The sequence below is a fragment of the Pan paniscus genome, chromosome 13 (genome assembly GCF_029289425.2).
Source record: "Pan paniscus chromosome 13, NHGRI_mPanPan1-v2.0_pri, whole genome shotgun sequence".
Lineage (NCBI taxonomy): Eukaryota > Metazoa > Chordata > Mammalia > Primates > Hominidae > Pan > Pan paniscus.
The window spans coordinates 112,262,437-112,288,409 of record NC_073262.2 but is presented as its reverse complement, the minus strand read 5'-3'; the positions used below and the strand labels follow the sequence as shown (position 1 = coordinate 112,288,409).

Here is a 25,973-nt window from a genome sequence, read left to right as displayed (position 1 = left end):
GAACATGAAAAATTTTTCTGTATCTATGTATTTCTTAACCACTAGATTATCTTTTAGAAAGTTCATTTATCTGGACTTTTCATATTATTTTCAGCTCAGTAATTTTCATCATCAAGAAAATATCTCCAATTCGATATCTTACTGCTATCTTCAGTCAAAGATATATTTTCTTTACTCCCAACTCTCACACCCAATTTCAGAACAAGTCAAGTCTTCCACCATATACTTTCACTACAGTATTTTGGAGTTCCTACCTAATTTCTTTCTGTTCTAACCAACACTTTTAAAGTCCTTACTTTGAATCTAGACTGTTTTCAGTTTCTTGATTACCTCTTCATTCTCAGTTTTCCTTTCTTTTCTTCTTCTTCTTTTTTTTTTTTTTTTTTTTTGAGATGGAGTTTCGCTCTGTCACCAGGCTGGAGGGCAGGGGTGCGATCTCAGCTCACTGCATGCAACCTCCGCCTCCTGGGTTCAAGCGATTCTCCTGCCTCAGCCTCCTGAGTAACTGGGACTACAGGCACGCACCACCAAGCCTAGCTAATTTTTGTATTTTTAGTAGAGATGGGGTTTCACAATGTTGGCCAGGATAGTCCCAATCTCCTGACCTCGTGATCTGCCTGCCTGCCTCAGCCTTCCAAAGTGCTGGGATAGAGGCATGAGCCACGGTTTTCTTTTCTAATATAGTCTTTCCTGCAAATTTATTGTTCACAATGTAGTATAAATTTTGTAGACCATTTTGTTTATGTGATTTCCATTCTCAGAACTATATATGGATACTCTCTCTTCTTTTTTTTTTTTTTGTTTGAGACAGGGTCTCACTCTGTTGCCCAGGCTGGAGTGCAGTGGCGTGATCTGACTCACTGTAACCTCCACCTCCTGGATTTAAGCAATTCTTGGGCTTCAGCCTCCCAGGTAGCTGGTATTACAGGCATGTGCCACCATGCCCAGCTAATTTTTGTATTTTTAGTAGAGACAGGGTTTCACTATGTTGGCCAGGCTGTTCTTGAACTCCTGACCTCAAGTGATCCGCCCATCTTGGCCTCCCAAAGTGCTGGGATTACAGGCGTAAGCCACCATGCCCAGCCCTCTCTTCTTTATATTAATTCAAAAAATATGTATTAGCACATACATATTATAGAAAATAAGCACTGTGTTATATACAAAAAGGAAAAGAAAGACGAATGAAGTACAGGTTCTACCCCAAAGCGTTTCCAACCTACTGACTGTAATAAAAACAAATAACAAGTAACCTCAGTAAAATGATTGCTATGATCAATTGTATTAGCAAGATATAAACATGGTACTTGGGGGTGTTCAGAAGAGGAAGACTCATTTGAGAGAATAAAATCAACAACAGCTCTTTATCTTTAATGGTAGACTTCCGAGAACCTTTGCTGTAGGGTGGTACCTTTCCAAAATGTTTTTCCTATGACTTCTTGCACAATACTGCATGGGAATGAAAACACCACAATGTAAACTTGCCCATTTACATTCGGCAAATGCAACGTGTCACAAAAGAGAAAATTTTAGACCAATCGGAGGACTGATCATTCATGCTGGAGATGCTTTGCAAGAATCAGAGGTGCTCATATGCCAGCATCACTTTGACCTGTGTTTACAAATTAAAAATATGGATTTTCAGGATGCTTAAACTGAATCATATATATTTAGGATGATTTTTCTCTGAATCTTGATTCCTCCTTTCTTATCTATTTTTGCCTAATGCCTTCTTGCGTATTCCTGAAATCAACTGTATTTTACTCTCATTTCTGTGTTCTAATAACTACCCAGCATTTGCAAAAATTGTTAAAAGCATTGTTAAAAGTTGCATGACAACCTATGACATATGTTTTCCCCTTCCTTTGCTCATCAGCTTGGCTGGTTTTTGAACTGTATTTTCTATGAGTGTTGCTGAATGGTGACTCATTCAGTGAGACGAGCTACACAGTGAGCCGGCAGGACACGGTTTAGTGTCCTTTTCCCCCAGGACTCACGATGCCAGGTCAGATAATGCTGAAGCTACCAGGTCTGCAATGCAGCACCAGTTGTTCTGTTCATCCTCTCCTGATATGATTTCCAGACTCCCCTGACAGTCAAAGCACGTGCTTTATGTAATGTACTGGGGAGCAGTGAAGTGTGAGGGAATGAGAGGAAGAGAAAAAGGCTTGACACACTGAAGCAGAAAGAGTCAGTTTATCTCAATAGCTTGGAGGGGAAAAAAGAGGACTGATAACTGCTGGGTACTCTCCAGTCTACTTAATAACCTCCCAACCGCAATAAAATCAAACCCAATTCTAAACCGCAAGGCAGCATTTGGCATACAGTGGCAAATATTTTTCTCAGACATACACAAGTAATATAATCAAAGAATATATATATGTGTATATATATATATCTCACACTTAAAAACACATTATTGCTTGATAAGAAATATAGTCTCAAGATATTTGAGCAATTTATTTGTTCAAAAGTATTAGATTTTTTATCTTATCTTTTTTTTCTTTTTCTCTTTTGTGAGGAGAAAATACTTTACAGATAAAGGCCATGCATAATCCTAACCAAAACAAAGGCTTAGACAGTCCAAAAATGAGTCTAGAAGACTCACTCCCATTACTTATTACTTTCATCTGTTTGCTAAAAATAAAAAAAGAATTTAAGAATTGTTTTAAATTTTTATCTAAATGGAGGTTTTTTAAATCTCAAAAAAATTGAAAAACATTAAAAGAAAAATATGATGACAAAACATGACAGCATATTAGAGGAGAGAAAACTTAACAAGATCTTGGAAAAAACGGGATGAGAGAAAGGTCAAGTAAAAATTACAATGATAATTAAATTATATTTGCATTTAAAAACAAACTAGAAAGAATAATTTTCATAAATAAGTCTGAATTGTCACTGGCAAAAATCTGTTTCGTTAAGATTCAAATTCAACAAAATAATTTTTAAAATGTCAGTGGACCAAAACGTTTGAGAAAATACTTTTTGCGCTTGTTATGTAGTTCTGACATTTAGCACAAAGCGAGACAAGAAACGAGACTGATTTCCACAGTGCATGGGAGGAATTTTCTTGAGGAACACACATAGAAGTACATGTGAATGCAATTAACCTCAGTTTTTAAATATCCTATTATATTGTGTTAGATAGAGGCTTGCTCTTCACAACTTGAAGTGTTTGTAGGCAATTAAAATTCCAAGGAATAAAATCATACCTCAATTTGTTGAGTCATAGGGTTTAATGGAAACAAGTCTTGAGAAACCAAGTTTTCCTTATATATCGATTAAGAATTACCGTCTTAAGAAAATCTCATCCTACCTTAAGACTGGACTACAGAGCAAAGACAGATTTTTATGGGACAAACTACCATATAACTGTACAATGAAACAAAACTTTATCTGATGTTGGTTTTTTTCTTCTAATTTGTAAAATATCAAACGCTGTGGCTGGCAATACCTGCTATATACAACCTCATATTGTATCAAGAATAAAAGACACAATTCTTTATTATAATATCCATATAAGCTAGCCCTAAATTAGGTTCAAATCCTATTCATCAACAAGCCAAGCCAAATATTATGATTGAAGCTAATCCCCACAACCAGCTTCACCTAGTAGAGAGACCACATAGGACAAAGCAAACGTGACAATACAAACCTCGTGGAACTGCCCTTTCTATCAATCCTTGTCTTTCTCACTCTTTCTAGCCCCGGATGCCTAACCTTTAGAAGGAAAACACTGAAAAGATCCCCATTTTCTGTCCTCATCCATCGGTGCCACCAGGCCCAGATGCTTCGCAGTGAGGCTGTGTGGTTTTCTGCAGATCCACCCTTGAATGCTAAATAACTCTGCTCTGCACACTCCTCTCTCTGCGGAGCTCAGGGAAATGGCAGCCAGAGCAATGAGTGGTTGGCATGGCAACTAGGAAAGGAAAATCTGCAACCTCTCGCATTGTTAGGCGAGCTTGTTTATTTGCTTGGGGGGTTGGTGTGGATGGCTTTAGTCATTTTGCAGGAGAAATGGCTCAGTGCTATTTTGCTCTGCATAAATTAATATATTACATAGAATAGGCCATATTTTAAATGGGATGCTGACTCCTATTAGTAAATCGCGAATCTAGAAACGGAGGCAGGGGAGAAAGGGCGAGGTGAGAAAAGGTAGATTTGAATCTTCTGAGATTGAAAAGCAGAACAGAGAGAAAAGCTTTATTAAAGGCATATTCAGCTTTTTGCATGTGAGAGCTGCCAAACTTTTCCTTCATGTGTTTTCAAACTTAATAATTGCAGCAACAGGCCGGGTGTGGTGGCTCACGCCTGTAATCCCAGCACTTTGGGAGGCCGAGGCGGGCAGATCACGAGGTCAGGATATCAAGACCATCCTGGATAACACAGCGAAACCCTGTCTCTACTAAAAAAAAAAACAAAAAAACAAAAAAACAAAAAATTAGCCGGGCGTGGTGGCGGGCACCTGTAGTCCCAGTTACTCAGGAGGCTGAGGCAGGAGAATGGGTGTGAATCCGGGAGGCGGAGCTTGCAGTGAGCCGAGATCGCGCCACTGCACTCCAGCCTGGGCGACACAGCGAGACTCCGTCTCAAAAAAAAAAAAAAAAAAAAAAGCAGCAACAATAAATGTATATAACTGAGTGTTGGTCACTTGGCTGCTGGAGTTATGTGGATGTGATAATGTAGGGCCAGATTTTAGAAGACATAGCTCCCATGGTGAGCTCCCTAAAAAAGTGACAACGCAAAGCCTGGAAAAGCTTTTCCATTCCTGCCTCTTTGGCAGTGGGTAGGTCTGGATAGCATGCCTGGAAATGATGGGGAGACAAAGGAATCCTGGTAAATTGTGGGGATTATAGTGAGGAATTGCCTTTTAATCTTTACATTTACCCAAGGAGATTGCTGATACTGGCCTTTGATCGTCACGTAGGCACTTTCTACTGTGACCAGCATTTTTTTTTTTTGAGACTGAGTCTCGCTCTGTCGCCCAGGCTGGAGTGCAGTGGCGCCATCTTGGCTCGCTGCAAGCTCCGCCTCCTGGGTTCACAACATTCTCCTACCTCAGCCTCCTAAGTAGCTGGGACTACAGGCGCCCGCCACCACGCCCGGCTAATTTTTTCTATTTTCAGTAGAGACGGGGTTTCACAGTGTTAGCCAGGATGGTCCCAATCTCCTGACCTCGTGATCTGCCCACCTGGGCTCCCAAAGTTCTGGGATTACAGGCGTGAGCCACCGCGCCCGGCCTGTGATCAGCATTTTTTTTTTTTTTTTTTTTTTTTTACTAGTGTTCACAGCACTGTACTTCAAGATAGTCAAAAATCACTAAAGCCTGATTTTAAATACTTTAAAAATGTTTTAGTATCAATAAACATCTCAAAATTGCCTCCCCTTTTTGTCTACTCAGATTGAAAACTAGGAATAAAGTTATGATATCATATCACTTAAAATTACATGAATGTGGCAGTTCTGGAATAGAAGAATTGTCTGCTTTGCCTGTAATCGATAACTGCTGCAACTAACTGCTGTTCTGAATGTGGCAGATGGGGATGGTGGAAAGAGCACTGGTCTGTAGGGCAAGAGACTTGCATTCTGGTAGTAGTCATATGACCTTCTGTGAAAAGTCATCTCACTGGTCCCTTCCAGCTTTCAATCACATCATCCACAACTGTGATAGAAAAGTAGCTAATTTCACCACTATTTTCTAATAAAGAACAAATCCTGACATTTGCAAAATTAATCCTGAGAGCAAGAAAAAAAAATACACTCATCTAAAAAAGTCTTGAAAGCTTTCACAATGAGTAGCATATTTATAAAGCCAAGTAAATTATAAACTATAGAAAAAAAATCCATACCACTTCTTGAGGGTAGGACAGTTGAGAAGAGAGTTGCATGAAATTCCTGAACACTGTGTTCACAATTCACCTCTCTTACTTTCTTACTGTGTAATAATGGGCAAGTTGCTCAGCCATTCTGTGCCTTAGTCTAATTATTTGTAAAAAGAAGACACTAATGACAGATATCCTCATGGAAATTGCAAAAAGATGAAATGAGATAAAAGATATGATGGTGCTTTATAAACTGAAGAGCACTATGGCAGCTTGCAATTCTATACACATTTCTAAGCTGTAGTTTATATATATTTCCATAATAGTTCTGTAAGCAATCCTTGAGGGATGAATAGAAATTAGAAAATTTTTTCCTCTCGGCCGGGTGCAGTGGCTCACACCTGTAATCCCAGCACTTTGGGAGGTCGAGGTGGGTGGATCACCTGAGGTCAGGAGTTCGAGACCAGCCTGGCCAACATGGTGAAACCCAGTCTCTACTAAAAATACAAAAATTAGCCAGGCCTGGTGGCAGGCGCCTGTAATCTCAGCTACTCTGGAGGCTGAGGCAAGAGAATCGCTTGAACCCGGGAGGCAGACGTTGCAATGAGCCAAGATCATGCCATCGCACTCCAGCCTGGGAGACAAGAGCGAGACTTAGTCTCAAAAAAAAAAAAAAAAAAAAGAATTTTTTTTCCTTTCTTTAAATGAAAAGTGAGCAACAGCAAAATTATTACTTTTTTAGAGCAAGGTCAGAAACATAGAACCACCACTTTGTTTGCACATCCCTGTTTTTGCTGCTAGAAAGTACCATATTCAAAATGATTCTGTAAACAGGCACAGTAAAGATAGGATTTGATATAATACTGTTAAGGGAATACTAGATGAAGTCAAAACCAATTACACTATTAAGTCACATGCACAATGATTACAGAAATCAATTGCTTTTCTGTGCCCTTAAAATTTGAAAGGTCACTTTCCATTTTCTAAAATAATTTTCCACTCAATATTTTACAAATTTTACAAATAATCCCTTTTGCCCTCTAAATAAGATCTTGATACAAGTTCTAATATGAGTTTGGGCCCCAACCCTGGAACTGAAACTTAAGGATGAGGCTCCCAATTATCTTCAGAGCTGAAACTCTGTGGGGACCAAAATGCATTCCTCTTGCTTTCTTCAATAAAGATAACACAGAAAAGAGAGGAAAGAATTATTACAAGCCATTACTCTTATTATTTACGCTTTGGAAAACAATTTTAAAATGATGCTTTAACTTAAATGTGAGACCTCAAGCTATAAAAATCCTAGAAAAAAAAGCCCAGGAAAAACTTTTCTGAACATTGCCCTAGGCAAAGAATTATAATGACTAACACCCCAAAAGTAAATGCAACAAAAACAAAAATAGACTAATGGGACTTAATTAGATTAAAAAGCTTCTGCACAGGAAAAGAAATAACCAAAAGAGTAAACAGACAACCCACAGAATGGGAGAAAATATTTGCAAACTGTGCATCCAACGAAGGACTAAGGAATTCAAACAACTCAACAAGAAAAAAAAATCCTCATTAAAAAGTGAGCAACGGACATGAATAGACACTTCTCAAAAGAAGATGCACAAATGGCCAAATAGGTATGTGAAAAAAAATGCTCAACATCACTAATCATCAGGAAATGCAAATTAAAACCACAATGAGATATCATCTTACACCAGTTAGAATGGCCATTATTAAAAAGTCAAAGGACAACAGATGTTAACAATGCTATAGAGAAAAGGGAACTCTTAAACAATGTTGACGGGAATGTTAAATTACTACAGTCTTTATGGAAAACGGTATGGAGATTTCTCAAAGAACTGAAAATAAAACTACCATTCGATCCAGCAATCTCACTACTGGGTATCTACCCAATGGAAAATAAATCATTATATCAAAAAGGCACCTGCACTCATATATTTATTGCAGCACCATTCACAATAGCAAAGGTATGGAATCAACCTAAGCATCCATCAGTGGATGACTGGATAAAGAAAATGTAGTGTAGATATACAATGGAATACTACGCAGCCATAAAAAAGAATAAAATCATATCTTTTGCAGCAACATGGATGGAATGGGAGACCATTATCTTAAGTGAAATAACTCAGAAAGAGAAAATCAAATACCATACATTCTCACTTACAAGTGTGAGTTAAACAATGAATACACGTGGACATAAATATGGAAATAATAGACATTGGAGACTCAAAAAGGTGGGAGGGTGGGAAAGAGGTGAGGGTTGAAAAATTACCTATTGAGTACAATGTTCACTATTCAGGTGACGAGTACACTCAAAGCCCAGACTTCACCCCTATGAGATATATTCATGTAACAAAACTTCACTTGTATCTCCTGAATCCATGAAAATAAAAATTAAAAACAAAAAACAAAGATAAAGATAAAAATTACGCTTTAGATTTATTATAACGACAGCTTTCCTAAGTGGCTAGATGCTTAATAGTTTCTCATTTCTTTTTTTCATGCTTCTGTGGCATGGCTTCCAAAAAGCACACTTTAGTGGTAAGAAAAAATCTTAAGGAATGAAAAATTATGCTATAGTTGAGCAAATAATTCTTTTTATGGATAGTTTTAAATCATAAAAAAGGGGACAAAATCTAGATGATTATTATTATTATTATTTTGAGACAGGGTCTTGCTCTGTCATCTAGGCAGAAGTGCAGTGGCCTGATCACAGCTCACTGCAGTCTTGACCTCCCTGGGCTCAAGTGATCCTCCCACCTTTGCCTCTTGAGTAGCTGGGACCACAGGTGCGTGACATCACACCCGGCTAATTTTTTTTTTGGAGATGAGGTTTTGCCATGTTGCCCAGACTGGTCTCGAATTCCTGGGCTCAAGCAATCTACTCACCTCAGCCTCCCAAAGTGCTAGGATTACAGGTGTGAGCCACCGCACCCAGCCAATTTAAATTATTATTGCCTTCTAATATTCTCCACCCTCCCACCCTCTGGTGTCAGTGCATAAGATCAAGGATACACTGACTATGGGTTTGCATCTTTAAAAATTATTATTGCCCATAATGAAGATGAACATTGAAGGAGTGGATGAGGGGGAAAAAAGGAAGGATCTTGGTTGAAGTGAGCCCACTCTAATGAAGGAGAAAAGGGGGAAGAAGATGACGATTGCATTTGATTTATCATGTGATCTTATTTATATAAATGATTAAAAAGAAACAAACTTGGAGAAAATATTATTTTAAAATGCAAAGAGGGGACTATAGCAAAAAAGGAAAGTAGAGGGAAGATTCTTTGATTTAATCAGTAATGTCCTGGATATTACAACATATAGCTGTGGACCTGATGTCACTGAGAAATGCCTCACGCTAACAGTGTCCTGAGAAATATCCTTTATAGGGAAAAATGTAATACAATGGTAGATTGTATAAAAGAGTGAGCTGATGTATAGATCCCTGGTCCTTTTTAAAATAATCACATCAAAATATTACGCCAGCTCATATCTATAGTCTCCATCATCAAAGGATAGCATTTCTAAATACCATATCTGGGATTTAAGAGCATTTGTTTATGCTGGAGATGATTTTTATTACACAATTTGTGAAACAGCTGTCAATAAACCATGAATGATAAAAGTTGTTACTTGTTAAATTACAGTTTGGAAATAAATTTAATTGCATATTAACTCATCACTGGAACATCCTCTGTAGATATGAAAAGATACTATTTTACATTTTCCTTTTTCTGTAGATTTCTACACACGCATATCTCATGGATTCAATACTTGGCTGGTTATTTCTAGAGGAAAGTTAATTTAAAAATCACACCATAGTTTAGTTTGGATTGACTATCACTCTGGTAGCCCATGGCTGACTGTTTACAATTTTTGTCACTCAGAACATACACACAAAACCTTTGTAATCAATCTCCAAAAGCTAATACCAAATGTGTTTGATACACATTGAGCTGAATTTAAAATTAACTCTGGATGTTCCTAAACCCATCATTTAAAAGAAACGTCTGTTAGCCTCTTTTAAATGTATATTATTTTCTCAGAGAAGCTGGTGATAACACACTGACTTGACAAATAGATTTTTCTGATGCTCTCAAATACTTAAGACCACTGAACAGATGAAATAGTGAATGGTGTTGGTTTTTACTGCATGACCAAGCACACTGCAGTGATTTTTTTTTTAGTGTATTACAAGCTTTCATAACAGGCACTGAGAGTCAACTGGCGAGAGCCCAAGGGACAAAGTAAGACTTTTCAATTGTTTTCACCATTAATGTGAAGAGGACTTTCTTCTTTTTGAATTTATTCATTTATTCCTTCATTCACTCACTCACTCACCACACATTTATGTAATATTGAAGGTCTAATGCTGCAAGATATGATGATGAAAAAAACCTTGACATATCATACTAACTCTTTTCTTCCTCACAACCAATATGCTATAACATGCTCTCATCTCCTCATGCTGCAATCCCTTCAAAATCCTCTTAGTTAGTGCTCCTGACACCCAAGTTCCACCCTCTTAAAGTTGTGTATACTCAGCTATAGAAAAATATTACTTGATCAAGAGTGCTATGTCATCCATATTGATACCACCACTACCACCAATAATAATAAAATTAACAGTTATTATTTCTTGAGCCATTCACTTTGTACACTTTACTATCTTATTTAATCCTCATTGTAACCATGAAATGTGCAAATAATATTTTTATTTTATTCTCAACCACAATTTCATACTAATTGAATGTATGTGCCTGTGGGGCACTGCACAGCTTCTCAAACCCTGGAATCAGGTTGGACACTATCACTCTCTTCTTCCATTTCACATGGATTTCTGCAGGGTACTTGCTTTTATCAGAACAACTGCTGAAAACCTATCTTTGCAAAGATATGATATATTAAAGGAATATAGTGTAATGTAATGTTGAAACTGTGAACTATCTTGAGCTAATAGTTCAGGCAGTGTTTGACAGATATTATCACTGTTCCCCTTAAATATTTAAAATACCTTGTTGTATTCTTGTGAATTTGCTGCAGCACCCCAAGATGATAAGATGATTTTGTGCACAATTTGGGGACTTTGGCCCAAAGCAGAAATAATCTGCTTTAAACTTTGCCTTTCTATACTGCTCATGTGGCACTTACATGTTATGCTTTGTATCCAAATAAACATATGCACAAGTCTCACGTCTGCTCCAAGACCATCTGATTCATGAAGTTCTGGGACCATTTCTTGCACATGCACTGGCACAGAAGCTAACACAACGCCTTGCATGTAGAAAAGCTAAACTGTAATTTGTTGAATGATGGATTAAAAAAATTACAGTATGTATTTACGTATTTTGCATTTTTCTGCTCTAAAAATTAGCTTCTAATCAATCCATTGGATTTAGGTCCAAGGTCATTTAAGAGAGTTAAAAAAAAAACTATTTGTAAAGTTTTCTTTCAATGAGTTAAAATGCTGACAGTTTCTAGCAAAACATACATATACTCAGCCTGCAAAAATTCACGTGATAAAAATTAAATAGGGGAATGGGATTGAGAATACAGATAATGTGGGGAAACGTCAAGTTAGTTGCCATGATTTTTCTCTTCTTTTATTTCCTCTGACTGACTGGAATTTCAGTCCTAGCACTAGTGAAAGAGGATCAGTGCTGTATATTAATTCACTTTCAGACTAAACTGACTTCAAAGCACAAAGCAAGCACTTGGTGACAGCAGAGCCCTTAGTTACCTGCTGTTTCTCTGTCAGCTGAGGTCAGCTCTCCGTTGATCCCGTTCTCTTTGGTATTTGAATAGGTGCCCTGTGACCCATGCTCTCCAAAGGCACCCTCTTCATCCTCCCTGTATGGGAATCCATTGGCACTTCGGACAAGTCCTTCCCCAGCTCCGCCTTGATCCTTAATCTCAGGTGGATGTGAGTGTGCAGATGCCTCTGTTAGCGGTGCTGAGGTCCAGTGAGGTGCCTTTGCTTCGTCTTTCCGTTCATCTGCCATTCTTCAATGCCTTGTTATTTCTCCTGCAACTGAAAGAGAAAAAATAGTAGCTATTACTTTGGGGAAATCTTCTGATCTGATATTGGTTGTACCAAGATAGGAAAAATTTATAGCAAACCGTGTGGCTTTCTATAGTCAAAGAAAACATGTACAATAACCTATGTTTAATATCAAGAATGGGTCAATTAGTTCATCTTGAGTTTTACAGCCCGTTTCTGGAATATTAGTTCTTTTAAAATAAGATCAAGGTCATTCTACACATATTCCTTTTTGTAAACAAACAAAAACAAAACAAAACGAAACAAAAAACCAAACAACCATGAAAAAAACTAGTGTTTGCATTTAGGTATACATCTTAATGAACTTTCATTTAATTATGGTCTTGAATGTTGACCCTATGGTAGAGTCAAGGAATTCTTCAGCATAGAGAAAATCTGCAGTATGAGAAAACTGGCTAGAAAAAGTGGGAGGAAGAATGACAGCAGGAATTCTATACCATGAAAAATTATCCCATGTACTCTCTTAAATCATGACTTTTAGTGAGATCTAGAAAAGACAATAACTAACATATTAGCCGTTTTGGTTTCAAGGGCGTTCAATTAAAGCTGAAGGTAGATACACTTTTCTGGATATGTAACAAACCTGCACGTTGTGCACATGTACCCTAAAACTTAAAGTATAATAAAAAAAAGAAAGAAAGATAGCTTTAACTTAATTTTTTTGATAAACTTTCCTGGACCCTATCTATAGACTAAGAGGAAATGACATTTTCTATTAATGTAAATCTTACAGAGAGAAAGGAAATAAATATAGCATTAGGCCTACATCCTATCTTATGGCATTATTTCTCAGCTAAATCAAATAAGATCTGAAAAAGTTAAAACCATTGACATACAACAGGAAGTTGTAAATTATAGCAAAGGATGAATGAGTTGTGGAGGAGGTGTTCTATACATGTTAATTGGATGGAAGATACTGCATGACCTTCTCTTACAAGCTGATATTACCAAGTTTAGATATATAATTGAAAAGAGGTGATTCACCACTCAGTTTTGGAAAGCTGTTGCCCACCATGTAGCCTTATTGATGGCTTATCGTCTCCACAGTAAGGATGACAACACAGGCAATACTGTCTTTGATGGAAACTAAGAACATCTTCCTTTTTCCAAAAAAGTATCTCAAGCAAAGGCCTCCAAAAAAGTAAGCAAAAATTATATTAAGACAAATACACTTCGTACTACCAAGCTCTGTTTGGAGAAAGTATAAATAAAGTAAGTTTTCCCATCAGATTACTAACAAGCATTTGTCTGGGGGGGTTTTAACTGAATTTTGTTGCTATCCTCCGCTCTCTCTATTTTCTGTTCATAGCAGGAAGAGCTAGATGAGTTAATTCATTTAAGCCAATTTGACTGCAGCACCAAATCTCTCCCAAAACTGATTCCCAAAACAGCTCTATTTATTTTCCCTAAGAACATATTTAAACAGGATGTAAAAATTTAGGTTTTAAAACATTGATTGAAGGGCTTATGAGTAAATCAGGGAGTATCGCTACCTCACTAACTATGTGAAAAGAATTGTGTGCACAGGAGAGTTTTCTCATCTATTAAATGAGAACAATGCTTAGTTTATTGGTTTGTTACCAAGTTTAAACAGAATAAAATAAAGGGCTCAACACAGTTCCTGGCATGCTCAATAAACAGTAGTTATTACATTTGTTATTGTTTGTTAATTATATCATTATTCATTACATATACAACATTGGCATAGGAATAGGAGCCTGAAAACTTGGTGAGTACAATAATGAGAGTTACTTGCAAATCTGTCCCCAGATATTGTGTAGGGATGAATGGATATCCCAAGACAGGCATGGTAAATGTACCAGACATGGTAGCCTAATGAGAAGAGAGCATCCTTGGAATTAACCTCTCCCTGTGTACATTGAAAAATTAGCTACATCTTTTTATAAAAACCATTCTGCAGTGTTCTACACTCCATTCTGCCATTTTCTTCCAGTCACATATCAAAAGATCTAGTTGGGTAGCCTAAGCATTGTGTTTCCGGTGAGTTGTGGTATCTTCATATATGTAAAGGATTGAGGAAATTATCTAGATTCTAATTGTGACCTTTTGGATCACAACATTTTACTGATAGATTCTTGCCTACATCAGTATCCTAATCTTTACATGCTTTTATTTCTTTTTTGTTTGTTTGTTTTACCAAAGAGCTTAATTAAGATTTCCATATTCTTATATGGCCCAATTTATTTTGTGTACACAGAGAACATTGTAAACAGAAAAAGTTTCACGTAAATAACATGCCTTGTTGATGTAGCTTTTTCTGAGTTAACAGGCTTTACATTTTTGAAAGTTTTAAATTTACAAAAATATTAAGCAGATACTATAGAGATTACCCATCTACCCCTTGCATACAGTTTTCCCTATTTGAAATATTTTGCATCAGTATGGTACATTTATATAATTAGTGAACATTACTTTTAACTACAGTCCATAGTTTATTTAGATTACTTTAGTTCTTACCTAATGTCTTTCGTTTTCGTTTCAGGATCTGATCCAGGGTACTTTATTATATTTAGTCCTCATGTCTCCTTAGGTTCCTTTAAGACCTTGACCTTGAAAGTTTTGATGAGTACTAATCAGATAAATCATATACCCCTCTATTGAGATCTGTCTGTTTTTTGTAATGATTAGTTTAAAGTTATGTGTTTTGGGGAGGAAGACCAAAGAAGTAAAGTGTTCAGATGAGATGCTAAGCTACGTGGGTAGGAACACTATGAGCCTTCTGAAAGCTTTTGATACGCTACTGGATATTTGAATCTCAGGCAAAGGCAGTGATGTGCAAAACATCCCAAACCAATTTGCCACAAAACTTTTTCTAACACCGTATTTATTAACATCCCCAAGAGGATCTGGGAAATATTTAGGTTTATACTTTAGTCCATGTTTAACTCTAGGAGTTCTAGCCACCAAATATTAAAAGCAAATACAACAATATAAGCACCCACAACTCTCAGTTACATTTGACTTCTCTCATCCCCCTGCCATAGAGCTTTCTGGAACAGATTTCTCAGTGACCAAGAATCCTTATTTTAAACCTAGCAAACCAACACTTAAATAGAGAGAGTGCTACTTGGTAATCATCCATTTAAAAATATTAAGATAATTTGTTTTCAAGAGGACAGACATTTAAAAAATGAATTCCTTAGTATTTAATGCTTTAGAGTTTTGAATTTTTAAAATTAGTTAATAAAAACTAATTTTGGAAGAAGAAAAGGCTGGCTAGCCATACTGATTTCGCTTAATACTAGAATCACAAACAAATCAAAATTATTACCTAAAAAGTATCACCCAACTTCCTGGTAAGACTATTCAGATAATATTCCTTAAAATGTATGCAGATTAATCAGGTATTGCTTTTTAATTTATTGAGCTTTTTGAAAGAAGATAGTCTAACCATTTAGTAAGTAATTATCATTTTAGGAGATTTCAAACTAAAATAGCATGGCTCTGACAAAACTACTTTTACAGAAAATATAACTTGAAAAGATTGCCTCTGTTTTAGGGAAAAGTTTATTGAACAAAAGGAGACACTATTTGGCCACACTCATTTATAATCACAACATAATATTATTAAAATACCACCCGTAAATGATAAATTTCACTTATACTTCTAATCAAAATTTTGGGGTCATAGATTATCTCTGTTCTTCAAAATGGTATTTTCAACATAGTTAAAAGTACCATAGCCTTCTTTAATTTCTTCTTCCTGATGTAATATTATTTTTACCCAAATCTCTTTGAAAACCACGTGAATGTGCAATTAAAGAAGATAAAGACTGGGCATAGTTGCTCTTGCCTGTAATCCCAGCACTTTGGGAGGTCGAGGTGGGAGGATTGCTTGAGTCCAGGAGTTCAAGACCAGCCTGATCAACATAGTGAGACCCCCATCTCTACAAAAAAATTTTTTTTTAATTAGCTGGGTGCAGCTATGTAGGAGGCTGAGGTGGGAGGATCACTTCAACTGAGGACATTGAGGCTACAGTGAGCCATGATTATGCCACAGCACTCAACCTGGGTGACAGAGAAAGACTCTGTCTCTAAGCAAATAAAGATACAAATAAAAAAGTGAAGACAAAGACAAATTCTCTCCAAGTCTACTAAAAAATTTGTTGTGAGATACTAGGAATTTTTAACATTCCATTCCTACTGTACAATGGGAAACTCTCCAAATTGCAAAAGATCACAGATCTTAACTGCTCCTAACTGCCAAACAGCTGAGCATCTGCCACACAATCCCTGCTTTGATAGAGCAAGCTGAGATGCTACCTAAACAACTTTCTTTCTTTCTTTTTTTTTTTTTGAGACGGAGTCTTGCTCCGTCACCCAGGCTAGAGTGCAGTGGTGCGATCTCGGCTCACTGCAACCTCTACCTCCCAAGGTCAAGTGATTCTCCTGCCTCAGCCTCCTGAGTAGCTGGGATTACAGGTGCCCGCCAACATGCCCGGCTTTTTTTTTTTTTTTTTTTTTTTTTTGTATTTTTAGTAGAGAAGGGGTTTCACCGTCTTGGCCGCTTTATTTCTCTTCCCTGAAAAGCCTAGCTTGATAATGTGAGCAAGGAAATCTAAGACTAAAACAATGATTTACAATTTATAATATATTGCAATGGGAATCTTACTTTTTAGGACAAAACACACGTCAATATACAATGGGAATACTGTTATGTGTGATAATCATTTTTTAAAAATCCAAGACATGGCCAGGCACCGGTGGCTCACGCCTGTAATGCCAGCACTTTGGTAGGCCAAGTCGCGTGGATCATGAGGTCAGGAGTTCGAGACCAGCCTGACCAACATGGTGAAACCCTGTCCCAAGAAAAATACAAAAATTAGCTGGGTGTGGTGGTGTGTGCCTGTAGTTCCAGCTACTTGGGAGGCTGAGGCAGAAGAATCGCTTGAACCTGGGAGGCGGAGGTTGCAGTGAGCCGCGATCACACCACTGCACTCCAGCATGGGCAACAGAGCGGGACTGCGTTAAAAAAAAAAAAAAAATCCAAGACGTTTAAACATCTATTGATATCAGGGTGAGATATTACACTTGACTTTATTGTATTATGACTATTATACTATATATTAAAGGGCCCAAGTATTCTTTCTAGGTAAGGTGTATTATTAAAAAAAAGAAAAAATATTGTGCCACCAGAAATGTTAGTTATGAATCTGAGTGGTGAGCTTTGATGTTTGCTACCTTAGTTGTTAAACAATTTTGTCTTGATATTTGAGAGTTTCTATGGACACATTTATTTCTACTTCATCAAAAGCTAAAACTTCTGTTTTTTAAAATTCCAGCTTTTTCCCTTGATAAACCTTAGATCTGTTTTTTTCATGCTAATGTTCTTGACAACAACATGAATGTTTTCATACCAACCTCTGACCACTGATCACTGCTGCACTCTGAATAATTTCACTTCTGGAAAATTATGAAAAATCGAAGATTCTTTAGTGTTTGTTGATCTGACATTAACCTTTGATTCCAATGATGTGAGCCAAACTAAGAGACTTGGTATTGATCAGATTTCTAACATATTGATGATTTAAGCTGTATCATAGTATATCAGCATAATAAAACTGTTATATAACCAGAATAGAATGGTCTTTCTAGAGCTTAAATTTCAAGTTGAAATGGTATATGAATTAATTTCTCGTCTTTTTAACACATGTAACATTCTTCAATTTTGTTTTTAGGTAGACTTAATGCTTACATGTTTAATACTGTTGAGTAAAACAAGTACTTTGCCTCATTTTGATTAAAAGGTTTTGGTACCATGAATTATAAATTTTATAAGTGATATGGTTTGGATCTGTGTTCCTACCCAAATTTCATACTGAAATGTAATTGCCAGTGTTGGAGGTGGGGACTGATAGGAGGTGACTGGATCATGGTGTGGTTTTCTCATGAATGGTTTAGCACCATCCCCCTTGGTACTGTCCTCATGATAGTGAGCTCTCATGATATCTGATTGTTTAAAAGTGTGTGGCTCCTAACTCTGTCTTACTCCTGCTCTGGTCATGTGAGGTGCTTGCTCCTCCTTTGCCTTCTACCATGACTGTAAGGTTTCTGAGGCCTCCCCGAAGCTGAGCAGATGCCAGCATCATGCTTCCTGTACAACCTGTGAACCATGAGGCAACTGAACCTCTTTTCTTTACAAATTACCCAATCTCAGATATTTCTTTATAGCAATGTGAGAATGGAATAATAAGTAACCAAATGTTTTATTAATTTAGAATTTATTAATTCTAAGGAAATAGAAGCGATAGAAGAGATTGAGAAGCAAGTAAAAAACAGGAAGAAACAACAACAACAACAACAACAAAAGAATGAAGAAAGAACAAAAGGAAACATCCAGCTCACTATAAAACATGGGTACTATGGCAAAACAATTTTGGGACAGACATATTCCAATTTTCAATCACTTAATAGAAACTACTTTATCTAATATGATAATTAATGTAGACTCTCGGAAACTCTTTTTGTAGCTGATGGGTAGGTCTTTTAGCCATCACTGCTGTTATTTATCAGATTTCTAGAGTATTGACTGGAACATCAACAATTCAATTTCTACTGCATTAGGATTTTCTTATATTTAAATGTATCTGCTTTTAGCATTTTCCAGGCCTAAGATTGTAATGTTCTATGTTTAAAAATTCTAAAATCTTACTTGAGTATGTGTCTAGATACTTAAATGAATTCCTCTTTTTCTGTGTGTAAGAAAAAATTTGGACTTGCCCATAGGCAGCCAAAGTCTGCCTGCAAATCTGTAACACTACTGTTGAAACATTGTCTTTTGTGATGTGATTGCCTCTTGCAAAAAAAATGCATAATAAATTAATTTACATTGTAATTTAGAAATAAGATAACCTATATTTTGCTTATTTCTTTTATTTTCTTTATTTCATTTTATTTTTTGAGACAGGGTCTTACTCTGTTGCCCAGGCTTCAGTGCAATGATGCAATCACACTCACTGCAGCCTCAACCTCCCGGGCTCAAGTGATTCTCCCACCTCAGCCTCTCAAGCAGCCTCTTAAGTAGCTGGGACTACAGGTATGTGCCACATGCCCAGCTAATTTTTGTATTTTTTAGAGAGTCAAGGTTTTGCCATATTGTCCAGGCTCATCTTGAACTCCTAATCTCAAGCATTCCATCCACCTTGACCTCTCAAAGTGCTGGGATTACAGGCATAAGCCACCATGCCCAGCTTATTTTGCATATTACTGATAACTAGACCATCAGGAAATACATCGGTTCCCTTATTTTCTTTTATTCCCAAGAATTTTAATGCTTAATGCAGTATTTACATTATTCTAAGTCCTGAGTACTATGTTCTGTTCCTTATTTATAATTGTGAAAGTTATCAAATCTTTTCTGAAATCCTGCAGAATATATATCATAAATACATAACTGTACATATTACCTTTTAACATTTTAGTTTGAGCATAGTTCTTACAATAAAATTATATAATATTATTTAGCATACAATAGCTTATTTTCATGTAAAGCGAATGAAGTACAAAATAGGCAACAATATTTTCCACACAAAATGTCTCATAAAAATGTAATATTTTAGACCTTTCAGATAGGTTACAGGTTAACAGACTGTAGCAGAAAAATCTGATTTGTTGGAATAAATTACTTAGTTTTTTTTTAAAGTATTTATCCTTTGTTCTTCTTCCTTGGAATACTTTTTAAATTATCATTCAAGCAAATGTGGCTAATAAGTGAATAATAACTTTAAAATGATAAATGACTTATTATATTGGAGACAGCCAAATAACATATTTTGGTTGGTTATCTAAGTGTTATAAAACTGTATGTACAAATTAAAACTTAATGCATTTAACAGCTGGCTTAAAAAGAGAAGCATTTTCACCTGGACCTCCATCTATTATTGCATTGCCTGAATATTGCACATGGAAAAAAATAATTTGATACACTCTGATGTTTCCTGCATTTCGTTTTTTAGAGCAAGTGGCAAATAGACATACTTATTTAAGTGTAACAAAAAGTAGTTCCTGAGCACATATGCCCTGAGGGCTTGCAGACACAAGAAAATAAAGTACAGCTGTCATATTTCGCAGACTATTTAAAGGAAAGAAATAAGAAGTAAGCAGAAACACACAGAAAAAAATGTCCCTGACAACTCTGCCATCAGTCTGAGCTATTGATGAATTTTGAATTTATTTTCTCTGGGTAACTCCAGGACTAAGGATGCAAATCAGAAATACATTTTACTAAAAAAGAAACAATTTTCTCATTTCTACCCATTTAAAATTTTGAAGTTTTCCATACCTTTTCTTCGAAGTCTAAAAGGGGTTATTTGAAAGTATGGTGTGCATAACCAAACCATGATAGCAATATAAAAAACTATCAAAACAGCCTTTGGTCATACTTTGGCTTTCATTTTCATTGTCTTTTTTTTTTTTTTTTTTTTTTGAGACAGGGTTCCACGTCGTTGCTCAGGCTAGAGTGCAGTGGTTCCATCTTGGCTCACTGCAACCTCCACCTCCCAGCTTTCAAATATGTATTCAATGTTGAATGAATATTAATTAATCAATTACCTACCTCAGGGTAAACACAGAAAGGTTCTGCCTGCTGTGGATGTTTGGCCAACACTATATAGCAAATTGGGTAAGAGGGGAATAGTTTTAAATCTAATTTTCAGGGCTGTCATGGTAGAAGTATGGAATTCAAGTTCTAACTCCATTTCATATGCTCTGGTGCATATGAAAAATAACACCAAGTAAAACAAACTACTGGACACGAATAGGGTCTAGTAAAAATATTTCTAAATCTGTATAAATGGGGTGATAGAGGTCTAGTAATCATAATAGAAACCACATGATATATAGGTTTAGAAATACTTTTAAGATAAACTACTTCAATCCATTGGAGAAAACGTTTTAAAATCATAAAACTGAAGTGATCTTTGGTGATCATCCATTCCAGTGTGTCTTACCGTGTTTTCAGTCAATTAGCTCCAACACAGGTTTAACAAATTAGAATTTCTCAGTGTGGGACTTGCAAATTGATATTTTAACAAGCTCAATAGGGTGACTCTGATACATTGACATTTGAAGACTAGTGCTTTCAGCCAAGCTTGCTGCATAGGACCTCAGAAAAGAATGAGGAGTGATAAAAATACGCACATGGAACATCCCTATAGACTAACTGAAGTAAAGGGTTCAGGCACCTATGTTGATAGGTCACATGACTATTCTCACAAATAGAAGTTGGGTCTTTCACTTCCTTTGTCCAGAACATTTATGATGAGTTGATGGAGTTAAATCACAAGATAGACTGCTTGTATTCTAGCTTACGGGGAATAAGGCAGTGCTCTGTTGTGCCTAATCCTACTTGCAGTATCTTCCAAGAATGTTTAAAATTACCAATTGTCCATGGTTTAAAAAAAATCTACTTCACATTATGAAAACAATGGGCAGTCCCTGGCATTTTCAAATTGCCTTTCAACATTCAAATGTTCAAATGTCTTTCGAGCATTTACTTTAAACACTCCTTAGCATTCATTAATGGTTTGTGATAGAAGTACACTTGATTAAAATATCTCAAATTGAGTTACAATTTTCTTTACCATTAGATCATTTTGGAAGTGGATGTGGGGTAATAAGCAGGGTGCAAATGTGTGGTAGATAACTCTGAATTTGTAAAGCTCTCAAAGAAGTAATTGAATTATTTAGTATCTAGATCATTGAGACATGTGTGCTGAAAATATCATTAAGTAGAATAGAACTTTCCCTCCTGGGATTCCCACATAATCACAAACCTCACTGGTTTTCTTTGGATTACAATATTAGAAAGATCACAAAGCACAGGAATACTTACTGATGATAGTTATTACCAGGCAGCACTAACTACTCTCAAAAATTGGCAAAAGGAGAAACAATAAAGTCTTGGAAAATCTAAAGGAAAAATACACTATGTGCCAGATAGGCATGTCTCCATTTTAATAACGTGTTCGGCACAGACAGTTCTAGAATGTTTTCTATGTGTTCTGCCCTATCATCATGTAATGTGCCAGTTCAATCAAAAACATTGGTTTTATAATTTTGTGCTGCTACATATCCACAGATGAACAAAAGGCTAAAATGACCAGTTGTCTAATATAATTAAGCACATAAATATTGTTTCTCTTTTCCATGTAGGCTCAATTATGCTTTATACTGTTACTATGCATATCAGTACCACAAAATAGAAACTTTTGTTTTGGTCCTTAATGGTATTAGAAGTTTATGCAGAATCCATATTTTTGCTTATAAATGCTGAGAAGTTCTAAGCTTAAACATTTGTTAATAAGCTGCCTGCAACTCTATATTCTCCCTCTTTGTCTTCTAAGAAAAACAGAGGAAAAGGTTCTTGATAACATGAAAAAGATATGCTGAAAATCCAGATATTTGTTTCATATCTTCCCTGCTTTATTTCAGGCTGATTGTAAAATACCTATAAGGATGACTCATCATTCTTCATCACATACCATGACTAATAAACAATTAGAAAGAAGAGAGCTGGTGGGTGCATAACACGTAATTTCAAATGATCATAGACACAGATAACATTAGGTTATTGCTAGAAATAGATAATACAAATAAAGTATAAGTTCAGACAAGTTGGAAGGGCTTAAGAAATGTTACCTATTACTTGTTATTATTTTGTGTTTTCTTCTTCTTTCTCTTTCTTTTTTTTTTTTTTCAAAGACAGGGTCTCACACTGTCACTCAGGCTGGAATGCAGAGACACAGTCATAGCTCACTGCAGTCTCAAACACCTGGGCTCAAGCAAGCCTCAGCCTCCTGAGTAGCTAAGACTATAAGTGCATATAACTATACCCAGCTAATCCCCCCATCCACCACCAAGAGATGGGTCTTGTTATGTTGCCTGGAATCCTGGCCTCAAGCAATTCCTCTGCCTCAGCCTTCCAAAACACTGGGATTACAGGCATGAGCCACTGTGCCCAGCCCATTTTATGGTTTTTATTTGAAAATTTTCAGCAATAGGATTCAGTACACGGTTTGACCCACACTGAAAAACCAAGAATAGATACAATTATTTAACCAAATTAGACACTTCCAGAGAGATCTGGAAGGAGAAGTCAAATCCCAACATCCGTTCCATTGCTTACTGTTTCACAAAGCAGTGAGACTGGTGGAATAGGGTTAGAGCTAAAAAGAGAATCCAGTCCAGATAACAACACTAACTTTGTAAACCTGCTCGATTGGTAACAACCTACCATATGAAACTGGGCAATTGTCTTTATGTGACCATGATATACAACTTATGCTTCACAGCTGTATACTATTTCTGAGCCTATTTTTTATTATATCGGAGGACTAATAAACAGCTCCTGTATGTATTAGATATAAATAATATTTAAAATGCTTTAGAGCTTTAGTCTCTACCAGTAATTTTTTTTCTTTTTTTTTTAAGTCCCCCCACCCCTACCAGTGATACTTAATTAAGGAATTAAGAACTTGCATTTAGGTACTGGAGATATTGTGGAATAAGTAACAGATTTTCAATCAGAAAAATAGGGGTGAATCCTGGGTCTACCGCTTACTAGATATGTAAACTTGGACATGGTGCTAAACCAGAGTGTTAGTTTCATAAGTATGTAACTAACTATGGAGCCATTGAACAAATAAATTTTGACCCCTACATTAGAATTTTTCTTTATAAGGAGAAAAAATTCTAATCATAATTTTAATAAAAATTTTTCTTACATAAGCATACATTTAAATATCAGCATAAAAAGCTTAAGAGGAAAATTATAATTTGGATTTGGATAAATAATGTATTTTGTTTTAAACTTTTTCCAGTGTGGAATCTGATTCAAGACCTGTCAGACTTGGTCCAGGTTCACTTAACAAAATACCATAAAAGTAAGCCTTCTTTGGACACAACTCTGAAGAATATTGGCTAGAATTGCAGACATTACAAAGCAGAATTTAGGCCATAAGTATTTGCACCACCACAGAGTGAAGATCCTTGGGTTTGAGATACCTGAGAGCCACATTATGAAGAAGCCACTGGCTGGGATTAACAACAATCTAAAAATAACAATCAGTACTTGAGGACTAGATGCTTTAGAGATTTTCTGGTATTTTAACAGGGCCATGATCCAGGTAAACTTGGAGGCCATATTATACATCATGGAAGAAGATGCTAGAATTAAAATTAAGAAGCAAACAAAACTCTAAAAGTTGGAGAAGAAATGGCAGTCATGAAAAGACAAAAAAAAAAGAATAGATAATTGAAACTGGAGAATGTATTAGAACATAAATTCAAAAATTAGATGCTTGATAGTTTTCTATGAGTGGGATCGGCTTTTTGGCTATTTAAGACAGAGGAAGAATAAAGTCCTGGAGAATTATAAGCAGGATACCATTTGTTGTGTGCCCTTCTCTTTATGGGATCTGCTCAGTCCCTTTATCTTCTGATGAACAATTGTTTCTCCACAAATGCAAGCCATCTGACTAAAGCTCTGTCTCTAACGTGTTCAAATTAAAATCACATTCCAAATATAAGTGTAAACAGATTTACAGCATAGTCATAGTATTTTTTTTTTGCATTTCTTTGAACCTCGTTGCATTCCTTATCAGTGAACGTGTTCAAGCAAAACCTGAATGACCATCCTGTTATGAACATTATAGAATCAATTCTGGTTTTGACTGATGGGAGGCTGGAATGTATGACTACTAAGATGTTGTCCAACTCTAAGATTACAAATTTTAATGCATTAAGCAATTAATTATTTTTTAACTGTATTTAAAAAATTAATGGACAGGCTTCTGTGTATCAAGTAGTAGGAACACACTGGGAATACTAGAAAAAAATATATAGCCCTCATGTTGAAGGAGGTCACAGACAAACCAATAGCAATAATACAGTGTGGTACATGCTGTGATGGTGATAAGGACGGGAAGTTGTGGAGGTACATCAACATCTCTTGCCACACTAGGAAGTCAATCAACACTGCCTGGAGGAGGGTTTAAAGGACAAGTAGGAGGTAGTCAAAGAAAGGACAAGAAGCTTTCTAGGAAGAAAGAGCCTAGATGACCAAATCCTACATTTTTGTTTTTGTTTTGTTTGTTTTTGAGACTTGGGCTAGGCAACACTTTCTAGAAAGATACCAAAATGAGCATCTTCTGGCATCTCCATAACTCCAGCCCTCACTCTGGGTCAGAGGTTCCTCTCTACTCTATGTCTCCCTCACAAGGCTGTGAGCTCCTGGAGGAAGGGCTGTGTTTAATTCATCTCTGACCTCCAGCACCAAGTACAGTGTGTGGCACAGAGTAGGCTCCACAACAAATGCTTGCTAAATAAGTGAACAACAATAACAACAACAACAAAAAAACTCATGTAAAGCACAAAATTGTTCACTATGGAACAGAAGTGAAGTGGGAAGTGTGGAAATGAGGTCGATGGCCAGGCAATGGCAGAATTGTAAAGGGATGTGGTGAGCCATGCCTGCACTCTGTCCTGAAGGCCATGGATGCCCATGAAAGATGGAGAAAAGAAAATGGTACACTCGAGCTTGGTTTTTAGGATGACTGATCCAGCAGTGGTATGGAAAGTAAATTGGAAGAAGACATGGCTAAGGATAGAAACATTTCTCAGAGACAGTTGTTTGAAAGGAACTGGGCCTGAGCTATGGCAGTGTGAGTGGGACTGAAACAAGGGGCTAGATTCTATGTTCAAAAAAATTAATTAATTAAAACAAAACCTAATCCTCAAATTAATACAGTCTCTAATAAACTTAACAGACTGTTTCATGAATTACAGTATTTATCTATCATCTATTTACATGTATGTTTTGAAAAGAATGATAAAATATCATGTTTTATACAATTTTGATGGGTATTGACATTATTATGTTTTGAATTCAGTTTGTGCTCCAGTCACATATGATGTCCAGAAGGGTTCCTTTTCATTAAAATTTGTGCTGATGCCAGGCATGGTGGCTCATGCCTGTAATCTCAGCACTTTGAGAGGCTGAGCTGGGAGGATTGCTTAAGCAACAGAGAGCCTAAATGACCAAAGCACTGGGCCTG

The 25,973-nt window shown here is 36.4% G+C and overlaps 1 protein-coding gene across 40 annotated transcripts in view; it reads right to left on the bottom strand.

The window, feature by feature from the left end:
* MAP2 (microtubule associated protein 2) overlaps positions 1–25,973 on the bottom strand; it is a 310,414-nt gene that overhangs the window by 68,736 nt on the left and 215,705 nt on the right. For all 40 annotated transcript variants that reach the window (XM_034954994.3, XM_008959005.4, XM_055109049.2 and 37 more), the window contains one exon: positions 11,578–11,868. In XM_034954994.3, coding sequence (XP_034810885.1) covers positions 11,578–11,839 — 262 coding nt within the window. In that variant the 5' untranslated portion in view covers positions 11,840–11,868. The remainder of the gene's footprint in view (positions 1–11,577; positions 11,869–25,973) is intronic.